The sequence below is a fragment of the Xenopus laevis genome, chromosome 2L (genome assembly GCF_017654675.1).
Source record: "Xenopus laevis strain J_2021 chromosome 2L, Xenopus_laevis_v10.1, whole genome shotgun sequence".
NCBI classification, from domain to species: Eukaryota; Metazoa; Chordata; class Amphibia; order Anura; family Pipidae; genus Xenopus; species Xenopus laevis.
Window position 1 is genome coordinate 84,531,488 of NC_054373.1, and position 15,772 is coordinate 84,547,259.

Sequence of the window (15,772 nt, forward strand, 5' to 3'; positions counted from 1 at the left end):
GCCCCTAAGTGTTCGCCAGTTATCACTTTCACTGCAAACAATGCTACGTACACATTAACACCTGGTTTACTAAACAGCGAAATGTGCAAAAGACAAAATGTACGCAAGAATATTCGCAAAATTTTATGTAGTGGCGTGAAAGTATTTTTTCGCCAGAAAATTCTCAAGGGGCAGGAAATATTCCATAATACTGTTTTTTTTTTACCCATCATTCTTTGCTGACAGGAGAGAGATCTGTAGCTATTGCTGACAGGATGTTTTGGCTTCTGCTTCTATCTGCTGCAACAGCAGCAGCTTCAGCTCAGAGGCGAATTATTGGCAGCAGGCTTCACAGTCAAGGATTCATCAGCCTCTACGCTTTTTTGGTTTCATTGTGATTGGCTACATTAAACTGTGCATTTGTATGAAGCAAAGAGATTGACTGGTATGATTTCTTGTTCATATGATTCTATTGGCAGAAGGGTTTATATGATGCAGACATGTTTCATTGGTGTTACTCTAGTAAAATTGTTGGATGGTATAATCATCAGTCAGTAAAGTTTTGAAGATGTATTTCTGGCCATAAATGTCACAGTAAAAATTGCCATAATAACCTCCATAAAACAAGACTATTTTATAGTATAAATATTTGCAAAAACGTAATGACCGCTAACGTAAGCTGGTGCGTTAACATAGTGATCGCAACGAATTCTGAGCGCATCGTTGTTTAGTAAACTTAGTCGCTGCGAATATTCTGGCAGAAAAATATTCTCAGCGATAACATGCGGAAAACTTAAAGTCAAATTTACCGCACTTTAGTAAACGGACTCCTAAATATGTTACTTGCTTAACATCGTTGATCCTGGTGCTGCTGCCGCCTGAGGCAGCAGCCCAGATGCCGCCTGGAGTGGGTCGAAAGCGGGCAGCATCGCTAGTGCATTAAGTACAATTGCGCTCTTTGCACAAGTGGAGCTGAATTTCCAGTTTGAAACCAGGAAATTCGTCTCATAAAGTTACAAGAGGCGCCTTTTTGCCAACCCTTGTAACTGGCCGCTTGCTGCCATCAAACAACCATGTGCTACTGGGGTCTGTGCTGTGTGATCCAAGCATGCAAGAAATAGTTTACACAATGTTTTGTATATAAAAACATGGCATGATTTTTGAAACCATTGGATTACAGACACATTACCATTAACACCTATTGCTTTTGGCCTGTGGCAAAAAACTCACATTGGACTTAAGCAAGCTTCTGCTGTGTGGGAATAAAATCACATTCATATACTCTATGAAACAATTCATAGAGAGTTCTTGATCATTGATTCTGTGTGGCGTTGACAATGGTAACTTATTCAAGCAGAAATTAACCCAACAGTACATGATCCTTCTCGGTACTTACACTACTAACATAACCGGGGAAGGCAGACACAGATGGAACACAAGACTTCCCATTCTCCTTACTGCTTGGCATCATTGTGTTTTCATTAAAAACTTGAATTTTTCAGGATAAATAAAAATCGTGTTTTTCGAGATTTATTGTGCCTGGAAGCTGAAATAAGCTGGAATCCGAAAATACTCCTGCTTAAACCTGTTGAAATCAATGGAAGAGGCCCCTTGAACCATTTGAAGATTTTTTTTTTTGGTTTGTACTGGATAACTTGATCAAATCGAGTATTCAAATTTTTAAATTTGGGTTTTTCATAAATAAGTAAACATTCAAGTTGTGAGTTTTTTCGATGTAGAAAAAAACTCACAAACTCTACCTTTGATAAATAACCTCCTAAATCACTGATAAGGATTAGTCAAAACGGACTATCGAGGACCACACCCAAAGTGACCCTATCTTAAGTAACTTGTCCCATTAATAAATTAAATTTGAATGGTATTCAGACTGAATTAAGTAGTAGGCTTGCCCAAAGGTGAGTACCCATAACAGCACTGGAAATGCCATTTCATTTGGGCTATTGTAATGCCAATGGAAAAATATCCACAGCAGTGTTCATAAGTAAGTGCTCCAAATTACCCCTTTCTGGCTGCAGTTATAACTATCCCATTGGGGAAGATTTATTAAAGGGTGAAGTGGCCGTTGCTAGCAACAATTCACCAGAAATCCAATCCGCAGGGACATTGCCAATTTACTAACAGGCGTAGAGGACAATTCGCTAGCCTAAGGGACCGTCACTAGTGTATGATTGCACCCTATCGCCAGGCAACTTTTCGCTCTGGCGAATGGACGTTACTCCGCAAAAATACTAAAGTGTGTATATTGCTGAATGTTACCTCTTGCGCCAGAGTTTCCTTTGCCACCTTAGACCAGGCGAACTGATAAAATGAAGCTACATCTTCCTCAATCTTATGTCAGTGACATGATATCCTGTATGTCAGTGACATCATATCCTATATGCCGTAAATTCATAAAAGTTGTAAAAACGCCAGCGTTTTTTTACTTTTTTAAAGTGGAATTGCCTTCAAAACTCCTAACTATTAAAGATTCAACTTCGCATTTCAGTGAATTAGCATTAGCAATCAGAGGAAATCGCATAAGGAAGAAATATCCACTTTAAGTACTTATTTGTTGGCTATGAAATTTAATTTTCTTTAGGTATCCTACCAATAAAATGGAGTATGATGAACAGATGATTATATCTAAAACCACAAATGTCATGGAATTTATTAAACGTCCGAATATAAAAAGGACAAACTGAAAATAATGTGCTTAAAAATACAAATACCTTGAAAACCTTACGTTTTTGGACAATTCCTAGTGGAAAAAAAAATCCCAAAACCTTTAAAATTCGAATTGATTTAAACGGTCCAATAGGATTAGTGCAGCTCCCATTGACTTCTTTAGGACCTTGACAACTTTTACCTGGTAAAGTTTTGTATTGGTGATTTTCATGGTTTTTACATTTAATAAATCTCAAATTTTTAGAGCTTTTGAAAATAATCCTGTAATGGCACAGTACAACACTATGTACCTACAGTATAAGCAGAAACATATTATTTAACCATTCCAAATGGTATTTTATTATAATTATATAGCTTAAAAAAAGCTAATCGCTGATTGGTTGCTGTGGGTTACTGTCCAGGTGCAAATTTTCACAGTGTTTAAATGAGCCCCACTGAAGTGTCAATGACATTCCTAACAGAATCTAAGGAAAAACAGCAGCCTGCCAGAAAGCATTTCTCTCCTAAAGTGCAGGCTCAAGTCACATGACTTGGGGCAGCTAGGAAATTGACAATATGTCTAGCCCCATGTCAGATTTCAAAATTGAATATAAAAAAATCTGTTTGCTTTTTTGAGAAATGGATTTCAGTGCAGAATTCTGCTGGAGCAGCACTATTAACTGATTCATTTTGAAATTTTTTTTTTCCCATGACAGTATCCCTTTAAGTTAACTTTTATGTTATAGAATGGCTAATTCTAAGCAAATTTTCAATTGGCCTTCATTTTTTCTTTTTTATAATTTTTTAATTATTTGCCTTTTTCTTCTGACTCTTTCCAGCTTTGAAATGGGGGTCACTGACCGATCTAAAAAACAAATGCTCTGTATTGTATTACTCATCTTTATATTCAGGCCCTCTCCTAGTCATATCCCAGTCTCTTATTCGAATCAATGCATGGTTGTTAGGGTAACTTAGACACTTGCAACAAGATTGCTGAAATTGCAAACTGTCAAGCTGCTGAATAGAAAGTTAAATACAGTAAGTCAGAAACTAGGGATGCACCGAATTCAGCATTGGGTTCAGGATTCGGCCAGGATTCTACCTTTTTCAGCAGGATCCAAACCGAATCCTAATTTGCATATGCAAATTAGGGGCGGTGAAGGAAATTGCGCGACTTTTTGTCACAAAACATGGAAGTAAAAAAATGTTTCCCCTTCACACCCCTAATTTGCATATGCAAATTAAGATTCAGTTTGGTATTCCACGAAGGATTCGGGAATTCGGCCGAATCCAAAATAGTGGATTCGGTGCATCCCTAGCAGAAACAATAAACAATCAATACCAATCATAAATTGTCTTAAAATATAAGTTTCTACATCATACTAGAAGTGAATTTAAAGGTGAACACCCCCTTTAGTATAATCTGCTGTAAAACAAATAATCAGCTCAGTAAAACTGATCTAGCAATCTAGTTATCTCTGAATCTAGAAACCAAAATGCTGTTTCTTTGCACACAGGCTCCTTTATGGCTCCACAATGTTGCAACATAAACTACATCATCCAATCATTTAAATTATTTAAAAACATATCACATAGTGGATAAAAGGGGCCTATCTAATTAATCAGTGTCGCCAGGGTGATGCACAAGCAGTTACACAAATGAAGACCGTTAAAAGCTTCTTCAGCCTTCCATTTTTAGATGCCACATTCACATGCTCAATTGCTCACACAAGCAGAGCTGGCAGATAAGTGAAGATAACGCCACTGATTGTTTTCACATCAAGAGCATTTGGATGCACAAGCTAAAAGTTCAGAGATAATTTAGAAAGATGATTCAGACTTAACTTTAGCTAATAATTACAAGAAGCCAATCTGGTAACTAGGATGATGTGAATTGTTTGACTCAGCTTGTACATATCCTAGAAACCAAATCAAGCTTGTTCTGCACAAGTGTTTGCTTATATATATATATATATATATATATATATATATATATATATATATATATATATATATATATATATATATCCAAAACACAGTCAAGGCACTGAACAATTAGCAAAGTTAATTTGCCATTTTGATGAGTTAGGAAATGCTTTTGCTTTGCATTCAATAAACTTAATAGTCTAGGTCAGTGGTCCTCAACCAGTAGCTCGTGAGCAACATGTTGCTCTCCAACCCCCTTGGATGTTACTCGCAGTGGCCTCAAAGCAGTTGCTTATTTGAATTCCAGGCTTGTAGGCAAGTTTTGGTTGTAGAAAAACCAGGTGCATTGCCAAACAGAGCCTCAATGTAGGCTGACAATCCACATAGGGGCTACCAAATGGCCAATCACAGCACTTATTTGCCATCCCAAGAACATTTTTCGTGCTAGTGTTGCTCTCCAACTCCATTTTCTTCTGAATGTTGCTCACAGGTTCAAAAGGTTGGGGATCCCTGGTCTAGGTGGTGTTCCAACCTGCAATCTTTCAGGGTCGTGAGATACACAGTGAACCATATTGCCCAGGCAACCATACCCCAAAACAATAAAAAATCAAGCAAGAATTATGAATGATGTTCTATGTATTCCACATAGGCCAATAGCACTGGGAATTACAAATTGCCCAGGCAGTATAGCAGAAAATACTGAATAGTGTATGCTGAATGTATTCAACATTACCCAGGCAGAAACAGCACAAAACACTGATTTGTTACTTTTGCTACTTATTCTAATTGGAATATGTTAATGATAGATCGTTAGACTGAAAAAGACAAGCATTCGTCGCACAAAGAATAAAATCTGCACATCTATGGCCAATTTTAGGGTCATCTACGACCATAAGTGGAGTTGTGGGGCCCACGAATTTCCCTGCAGTCGTGCATCAACGTGCTTCTTGCACTTTCATATACAGTGGTTGTATTCCTCCTGGCGCCTATTCTGAACTGAGCAAAAGTACAGAAGCTACAGTACCTCCACCTCTAAACAAGGCGGTATCTCCAGGGTTCCTACACTGACCTGTATCAGTTGCCACAGGTGCAGAATCTGGTGCAAGTGCCAATTTAACTGTGAACCCTAAAAGTGTCTCCGACCTCTCAGTGCAACCGATTAGCAATTTTGATGCATCTGCAACAATTATATCAACTCCCTCTGGAACCTGCAATGGTGTTGGAATTATGGTTAAGTAAACATTGCATTCTGAGTAAGAAACATTGCAGTTGTGTCCAAAATTACACTACAGTGTTAATAAACAACCCTTCCTATATTGGAAATTGCCCAGGCATCCAAAGAATAATACACAAAATGGTATACCATGTATTGAATATTACCGAGGCTGCCACAGCACAAAACACAGGCTCTTGTGCCATGTATCCAACAATACCTAGGCAGCCTTGACACAAAGATAAAATCACACAATGCATTCAACATTACCAAAGACACAGAACAAATCACTGAAACACCATAAACCATAAATATTGTAATACTTTCTAGTATTGGAGATTTTTATTTCACAGTTGATTAGGTTTTCATAAAATATGGAACTCAGTTCTTTAGGGAAATGACTGTGCTTGCTGGAAATGCAGTCAAATAGGACTAGAAATATAATTTTTAGAAGTCTGCATCTTGTTGGTGAGAAGACTACTCAGTATTTGCAACTCAACACACATGTTTTTAAAGTACCAGTACCTTTTAAAAATATATGTATGGACCTGTTATCCAGAATGCTTGGGACCTGGGGTTTTCCAGATAACAGGTCTTTCCTGGATTTGGATCGCCTCACCTAAAGTCTACTTAGAAATCATTTGAACTGTAATGAAGCCCAACAGAATTGTTTTGTTAATAAGGATTAATTATATCTTAGTTAAGATCAAGTTCAAACTACTGTTGTAATAGTACAGAAAGAACAAAATTATTTATAAAAGTTTGAATTATATGATTAAAATTGAGTCCTTTTATTTGGATCTTTTTGGAAAACGGTTTCTCGGATAAAGGATCCCATACCTTTACACCGTAGTAGCAACTGGCATGCGGCACTAGCATTTATAAAAACAAATAGTCAAAACTGCATAGGGTATGGCATTTTAATGGGCACAAGTATACTCCCATTTAGTGCCTTGCAGTCAAAAATGAGTCCTTTTATTTCTTTGTCAAAATTCAAATTTATGTGATGATAGAGCTTTTTACTACTGCAAATAAACTTGAATTTTCATCAAACTGCAATGTTGCCATATTCATTCAAAAATCGAAATATAAAGATTTGTATGGATTTTGAATTTTTACTCATTTCAATGAGCTAAAAAAAATTCAGAAAAACTTGCATTGAAAATATGCTTTAGAATTGCCAATGACAGCTCCTATTGACTTCTAAGTGAATTCGACAGCTTTTATACGCCAAAGTTTTACATTTGTGTTTTATAATATTCTTGAGCTTAATAAATTCTGTACAGCTTTTTGAAAGCACAATTGGCAGAAATGATCACCCACCCAGTGTAATTTGGAATATGGTCTTAAAAATACAAGGATTTAATCACTGTCTCCAAGATGACATGGAGGTAGTTCAACTTGCTTATCTCTCCTTTTTTTCTTTCAATCGTGTTATAAATGCAGTCAGTGCTAGCTAAGAAGCACTTGCATGGCGCACACAGCTGTGTTTTGAAAACATTTCGAAATATTGATTATTTAGGGGCAGATTTATCAAGGGTCAAATTTCGAAGTGTAAAAAACTTCGAAATTCAACCATCTAATGGCATTACTTCAATATTTGAAGTCGAAGGTTTTGTTATCAAATTTGGCCATATTCATTCGATCGTACGATGAAAACCTTTGGATTTAATCGATCGAGCGATTTTTTGACTTCTAAAAACTTAGCCAACGAACGATTGTTGGCTATTGGTTCTAGGAGGTCCCCATAGGCTAACATAGCAATTCGGCAGGTTTAAGGTGGCGAAGTATCGAACTTTTTTAAAGAGACAGTACTTCGATTTTCGAAGTAGAACTTTTTTACTTCGAGTCGAATTTAGGCCTATTCGATTGGTTGAAGTACCCAAAAACAAGTTCAAAATTCAAAGTTTTTAAATTCGAAAATTCACTTCAACCCTTAGTAAATGTGCTCCTTAGTGTCTTTTCCCTCTGTTTTTGGCAACAGCAATCTTGTGAGTTTCCTAGCTCTTGCTGCGTTTCGGGCCAAAAAACCTTGTCAGTTTCCATAATTGAAACAAAGAAAAACTTTGGTGCCTAAAAGCTAAACTAAAAGTATGTAAATTGCCAAAAACCCAGTGTGAGTTAGCACAAGCAACCTTAAATAGTGCAGTACAGTATGTTATAGAATTAAAGTTTCATGTAACAACTTGAAAACATTACCTGCTTTCAGTGGCGTAACCAGATGCTGGACCCCACTGCAAATTCATTTTAGGGCTCACAACATATTCAGAGGTTGTCCTGTTTTACCAATATATATTGAAACTGCTCATTAGTTAGGGCCTCATGGGGCCCCTATACCTCCTGGTCCCCCCTACAGCCACAGGGCCTGCTTCCTCTGTAGTTACGCCCCTGCCTGCTTTGTTGTTGTTGGTTACTTGGTCTTTACAAAACTATGCACATTTTAGTACACAAAAACCAATGGGTTCATGTGTCTTGTAGTATCAGAGACATCTTTGGCAAGTTCAAGACATAAAGTACCTGAGAAGGGGTGGGATTCATGAATGGTTTAAAACTGACAGCTTGGGAAAGCAACTAATGCTTTACAAAGAAGATCATTCAAATTCCAAGTGTGTAGGCCATCATCTTTTTTAAAAGCTACTGCGTTAGCCTTATGCGGATAACTGATACCTCAAATATACTGGTGCTTATTTTAATGCAAAACTTGCTTGTCCTCAACTATGTTCAGGTTAGTATTTTAGCTACTACTCAATATACAGGGTCAAAAACTTAACGTAGGGCCTGAAGGAAAAAACACTTGCTTAGAAGCCAGAAGTATCCAGCAACATAGCAAAATGGTGATAGCAGCAACTATCATTTTCTTCATGTCATATTATATTAGAGCCACAATAGCACAGGCAGGAAAATCTAAAATTATAGCACTTCTTTATAGCAAAATGTAAGACTTATATGAATAAATCTAGGGCATGCTAATGAAATGGAAGATTTGTAATAATGCAGGTAACTAATTAATGCAAAAACTTTACTGGTGCAACTATGAATTCCTTCTATGTAGATTATCTATATACTATAGACAGTATATATATATAAATATATATATATGTATATATATGGGATCCGTTATCCGGAAATCGGTTATACAGAAAAGCCGTCTCCCATAGACTCCATTATATCCAAATAATCCATTTTTTTTTTAAATGATTTCCTTTTTCTCTATTATAATAAAACAGTACATTGTACTTGATCCCAAATAAGATATAATTAATCCTTCTTAGAAGCAAAACCAGCCTTTTGGGTTTATTTAATGTTTAAATGATTTTCTAGTAGACATAAGGCATGAAGATCCAAATTACGGAAAGATCCCTTATCTGGAAAACCCCAAGTTCTGAGAATTCTGGATAACAGGTCCCATATATATATATATAGATATATATATATATATATAGATATATTATGCATACATATACAGTAAGTTGGCATTAGTTTATTTCTGCATTGATTGTAAGAGTTATCATTCAGAATGGCACTTTTACATGGTAGATGTCAAAAATCGGTATTACCTAAACTACAAATGAACTGATCCATATAGGGAATGAAGTGTCTTAGTCACAATGGTTGTCCTTTGTTTGATGGAAACGTGGATGCATATAAGAGGAAGGATGGAATGTCCTCTTCACAGAAGGAACACATTTGCCAGAGGATTATCTCTTAAGCAGGTCTGAAAAGACCGACAAGTCTCTGGTGTTATTATTCTTGTAAGTATTCTGATATCTTTTTATTTAGACCCTAATGGAGAGATTTATTCCTGCACATGATTAAATATGTCAGGTGAAGTGAATTTAAAACATTTAGAAGATTATTCACAGTGCTAGATTCCGATTTAAAGATCCTGCATTTCTATGTTTTTAATTCTAAAATTTTTTAGTGATTTGTTTTTTAGTTTGAATTTAAACCACATAAACCACATAATCTGTGCAGTTTTTTTAAAAAAAAATCATGTTAGTGCACATAAGGATTTTATACTCAAAATGGATGGTCAGAACTGTAACACCTAATGCTGCATGTTTCAAGTCTAAAATATATTTCTAGGTTAAGCTTGTGACACAGTTTTCCTTTCTCAAAGGGGTATGGACAAGTAATATAGGAAATAGATCATTTTAACCTGGAAATATGTATGTTTCCTTTTTTTACCAGGGCACAGGATTGTAATTGAAGACATGCTCAAGGCAGTAATATACAGCAAAACTCTTAGTAGTAAGCAACTTGTTCCTAGGGCATTGGGTAGCATAAATAGATACGTAACTAATAAGCCATACACATTTAAATTATTAGTTTAGACCTGAAGGAGATATGACTTCTGCTGCATTATTTCAAGAGTAATAACCATAAGAGAAGTGACAATGATAAACAAGTAATTATTTCAACTGGAATTACATTTACAACAAATTATATATATATATATATATATATATATATATATATATATATATATATATATATATATATATATATATATATATATATATATTAAGTATGTGTTTTTATTAATATATATTAGTTGGAAAGCTGCATCTGAATAGATTTTCATATCATTGTGCAAAAAAAAGAGAGACCATCTCATAAGACATTTTAACTACGAAAAAGATATTTTAAATAGAAAATATCATGCTTTCCAGGAATAATGTAACGCAAATTAAATGAACATCATATGGTATATGTATTTCAACACACACCTCTATATTCTTTTCTAAATGAAGCATTCCATGATAATGTTATAAAGCATCCTACTACGAGACAGAGTTAAGGGTACTAACCTGAATGTGATTAAAGGCCAACAGAAGCAATTATATATGTATGTAAAAGAGAAAAAGTAACAGGCTTAGCATCTAACCCCCTTTAAAAATATGCATTGCAAAAATTGTCATGCTTTATTATTAGTTAATATACATAATACATAGCTGCATAAAAACCATAGCAGCCTTTCTGTATAGATAAGAAATCTCTTAACAAGTATAAATGTAATGCAGCTTAACCAGAATGCTTGGGACCTGGGATTTTCCAGATAAAAATGATAAAAATAATTTAAACATTCAGGGGGTTATTTATCAAAGGTTGCATTTTAGAGGTTTGTGAGCTTTTTTGGACCTCGAATGACCTCACAACTCGAATGGTTTCTAATTTATGAAAAAACTCAAATGTAAAAAACTTGAGTCAGTGTAGTTGGAGTAAAAAAAACTTGAATATTCAAATAGATCAAGTTTTCTGAGAAAAAAACCTTGAATCGCTCGAATTAATTGAGTTTTCGAGCAAAACCCACTCGACCTTTGATAAATTCAGTTTTATAATAAGCATGCCCCATATCTGGTTATCACAGGGTGAGAGTAAATTGTGTATTTTGAGACTTATTTACATACCACAAAGCCCAAGGGGTGGGAGAAAGAATCAAAAGGTACTGGGTACAATGTAACTCTATATACAACTCATTGTCACTGCTATTTTGTGCCTTTTAAGTTCTCCCTATGACTATTTGGGCGATTGCTTAGCCGTCACGCTATTTAAGTATTATTTGCAAATCAATACAGAGAGCAAGTAGTGAAAAGTGGCTTTGTACTTAACTCCAGCATAATGCTGCCTGTAGATACTATGATTCATTTGTAATTGTTGCCAGTGATTTGGTTTGGTGGTTTGGTAGAATTGATTACTTGCTTGCAAATTAATATCCTGAATGCATCCTTGCATATGGCTGCAAAATCAATGGCGTTTTATATCATACGCACAGACATGCAAAACCAAGGCATTCAGAACTGGGTAAAATAAGTACGGTGATTTAACGGTAATTTAAATGTTCTATTTTTTTAAAGGTTTTTATTTAACATTTTCACAACACAACAATACATACACATAAACTTGCATTGCAGTGGCATATACAATAAAATTACATACTTGTCGGGTAGTAGTACATTGAGCTCAGCAGGAATACAGAAAAGCACTTACACCAGTGGTCAATGGGAGAGACCTTAAGGGAAGTTATTGTGGAATGGAGGTTGGTTATGTTAGGGAGTTGCTAATGGGTTGAACACCAGCCAGGGTTCCCAGACCTTCTCAAATTTTTGGGGGCACCGTCTGGCCACGTAGGTTAATTTGATAATTGGCAGCATATTGTTAACTAGTTGGACCCATAGTTGTACCTGTGGAGGAAGGGGACTCATCAATGTTCTACTTTAACCCATTTATTTTGTATCCCATAATATTCTGTTTTATGTCTTGTCAATAACCAATGAGCATACTTAAAGTAACTTTAATACAGGAATCTACTAAATCCAATCCCTGCAGTTTTTGCTGCTTTTCCACAAAGGGGCTATTCCTGACCTGCTCAAATACTTTTTCATTTACAGTGTACAGACACTTGGAAATGTATCATTAATTGAAAAATACCATATCCAGATACCTGAGATATTAAATAAAGTCATAAAGGCAGAGTCTCCATTGGGTAGCCCAAATCTGTAGAAAGGAACCTACCATAAAGGCAAAGGAGAATTAGATTTTTAGATAAATGACTTTTGTGAAATATTCTTAAAATTATGGCAGAGTGAATGAAATAAAGGTAATTTAAGCAGAAATGTGTGTTCCAGGTTAATACCACCCAGTGTGCCTTTAATGTCACCATCTACAAGTACACCGTGGCTACTGTCTACAGAATACTATCTTTCATTACATTTTTTCATATAATTTGACATGCATAAGCTAATGCAAACAATCTTGACTTGCCCTGGAACGGTATATAGATTGCAATGCACCAAAAGGAGAGGCCAGTGCAATAATGCTTCTCTATTAGTAATGTTTATACTATAGCCCAAATTTCATATATTGAAGATGCTCAGTGTCAATTATTGCAGAGTGGGACAAGGCGGCTTTATTAATTTATTGGATGATCCAATTTGATGATTTCAAATTTTTTTTTGCCACTCCATAGTTTTATTTCCTCAGAAAAAAAAATTTGACCACCTACCCCAAAAACATTGATCAGATCATAACAGGCTTATGAGAAGAGCACCTCATCAACATGCCGATGTGCCCATCACCTGACATGTAGATTCTAAGAGCTGTATGTTTCATGAGTATACCCTTCTATAGTACAGCGGAATAGAATTATGCCTTATAAACAGTGAATAATAGTAATAGTAAGGATGATAAGGGTTGATAAGTGGTACAGGTATGGGATCCCTTATCTGGAAACCCATTATACAGAAAGTTCTGAATTACGGAAAGGCCGTCTCCATTATAATAAATCAATCCAAATTTTTAAAAATGATTTCCTTCTTCTCTGTAATAATAAAACAGTAGCTTGTACTTGATCCAAACTAAGATATAATTAATTATTCTTGAAAGCAAAACCAGTCTATTAGGTTTATTTAATGTTTACATGATTTTCTAGTAGACTTACGAAAGGATCTGTTATCCGGAAAACCCCAAGTCCCGAGCATTCTGGATAACAGGTCCCATACCTGCATAACGCTTAACTTAGACACCACACATGGATAGAAAACAGACAGCCATGGCAGTTTCTGAGACCTGAGTCAGGTGCAATTTTAACTGAAAATTAATCTTACTCTACATTATATAAAGATATGTGATATATCCAAAATGACAACTGCTGAATCATAAAAACACTTCTAAGTTAATACATTAAAGTGTCATATTCTCTTATAATATTGCTGATTTTCTGCAGATTTATAGAGACATATAAGATGTTCCTATCCCAGAAGTACCTACAGATGGTTACTTTCATCGGCATTGTGTGCTTCGCTTGTCTTGCTACATCAGAGAACACCCAAAAGTAAGAGATTTTTTTCTGTGCTTTTTAAAAAATAATTTTCTACATCGAGCAAAGGGAGCCTTGTAATAACCACCTGCCCCAAGCAATGTGATGGTCACCGGGTTCCCTGTGACAAGTTAGTTAAGTGCATTTGAATAGGCTCTGTGTTTAATAAGTTGTCAGCAAAAGCAATGTCCTCACATCTGTTGCCTGTTGTGGACCTATATTAATTATATTATATTTATTATATGTACATAAATAATTGTATCTAGGAAGTAACTCAGAATGACCAATTAGTGATTAGCTTTGTTAAGCCAACAGAAAGCATAACAATGAAAGCAAAAGTTTTATTGGGGCGCCATTGGTTACTCTTTAGGGGCAATTTTGCTATTTGTTAGTACATGGACCCCAATATTGGCTGCAAATTGCTTTCAAAAATTGCTCACTATGTACCTCCCCTTAGAAGAATAAGAGTTTGTTTCTTTATAAAGCAGGAAATACACTATTGTAGCGCATACATCTAATACTTTTGGTGTATTGTAGCGCATACATCTAATACTTTTGGTGTATTGTAGAGCATACATCTAATACTTTTGGTGTATTGTAGAGCATACATCTAATACTTTTGGTTTATTGTAGAGCATACATCTAATACTTTTGGTGTCTTTCTCGTTTCAGTGAGAGATCAGTTGCAGAGGCTCAGCTAATGCACGACAAAGGAAAAACAATTGAAGAAATAAATCGCCAGAGGTGGCTACAAGGGTTGCTGGGGAGTATTCACAACCCAGGTCGGAGAGAAGTTCCCCTGCTAAAGAATTTTCGTCGTGATTTACGCAGGTCAAACGAGGACGAACAGCAAAGAATCAGCAGCATAAGGAACATGAGGAATCTGCAATATAAACATGCAATTCTTGCACATAGTAAAAAGCTAATGGAGCGGGATTCTTGAGTGTTTCCATATTAAATTCATCAATACAGCAACAACATTTAGATAAAGTCAATATTTCATTCTTTTCATATGTAAATAAATAGTTTGGTGTATGCTGGGTTGTGGGTTATTTTTGTTTTGCAAAGAATATGTATACATACATTCGCATGACAGGCCTGATTTAGATAAAGACATCATACAATGTTGGCATGAAAAGAAAACATGGTGTGTTCTTTATTACAGAGCCAAAGTAACGAAAAAGTTATATAGTTCCACTAGATAGGGACATAACTTGAGGTTCCCAGCTTCTCCAGCAAAAAATAATTGTGATTCTCACTAACCTTATGCACCATCCAGAATCTATACACTCACAATTATAGCTTTTCGCTCTATGAAGAAAAACTGATTTTATATTAAATAGTCCCCTTTTCCCCTGCACCCACTCTATTAGTACAGGTATGGGACCTGTTATCCAGAATGCTGGGGACCTGGGGTTTTCTGGATAACGGATTTTTCCGTAATTTCGATCTTTACGCATGATGATTGACAATATTAATTTATGGTAAAAACATTGAGCACCTGCTGACTGGACACTAGTCAGCTCCAAGCAATCTAGAATCAGTGCTTAAGCGGCTATTCAAACACCACCAAGCCTTCCCTCAAGAGTGGAACTGAAAACATGTACAACATACAAGTCGGACTTGGCTCTCTACACACTGGTTCCACCCCTCCTCTATATATCAGACTCTAATTTCCGTGCTTCTGTCTACACTGGCCACATCAGTGTACTTTTTCCTGATAGAAGTAACCTATCCGGAAACAAGTTCATTCTTAATTCCCCAGAGGTAGGTGAGTTGACACAGTGAGTTGACACAGTGAGTTGACACAGGGAGACCAACAGATTCCATTTGGTGTTGGAAAATGATGTGGGCTCAAGTTGTGTGAAAGCCGTGCTGCTTCAAGCTGGTTCCAGAGATGTACAGTAGTTCATGGCCAGAGCAGAACCCACCCTTGTTACCAATGGTTTCATGTCCAACTAGGGTTGCCACCTTTTCTGAAAAATTTTACCGGCTGGTGAGGGGCGGGAACAAAAGGGACGGTCTGTGATGCAAAAGGGGGTGGAGCCACGCACTGTGCCGCAAAAGGGGGCCGTCAAGTCTGCCAGTGTATGGGTACATTGGCAGATATTATGGATCAACAAACTAATCAGTGAAACAGCAGAAAGTGAAGAGGAATATCTTGATCAGTC

The 15,772-nt window shown here is 36.1% G+C and overlaps 1 protein-coding gene across 1 annotated transcript; it reads left to right on the forward strand.

Moving 5' to 3' along the window:
* The first annotated feature begins 9,441 nt into the window (after nucleotides 1-9,441).
* LOC108708210 (parathyroid hormone-related protein-like) lies at nucleotides 9,442-15,416 on the forward strand. Its single transcript, XM_041582123.1, has 3 exons — nucleotides 9,442-9,534; nucleotides 13,509-13,616; nucleotides 14,274-15,416. Exons 2-3 carry the CDS (start codon nucleotides 13,528-13,530, stop codon nucleotides 14,542-14,544), a joined length of 360 nt encoding a protein of 119 aa, XP_041438057.1. The 5' UTR covers nucleotides 9,442-9,534; nucleotides 13,509-13,527; the 3' UTR covers nucleotides 14,545-15,416.
* The last annotated feature ends 356 nt before the right edge of the window (nucleotides 15,417-15,772 follow it).

Excerpts from the sequence above, each read along its gene's own strand:
- LOC108708210 (XM_041582123.1), top strand. The coding sequence starts at position 13,528 with ATGTTCCTATCCCAGAAGTACCTACAGATGGTTACTTTCATCGGCATT. Across the intron at positions 13,617-14,273 it reads ACATCAGAGAACACCCAAAA|TGAGAGATCAGTTGCAGAGG; the intron begins GTAAGAGATTTT and ends TTCTCGTTTCAG.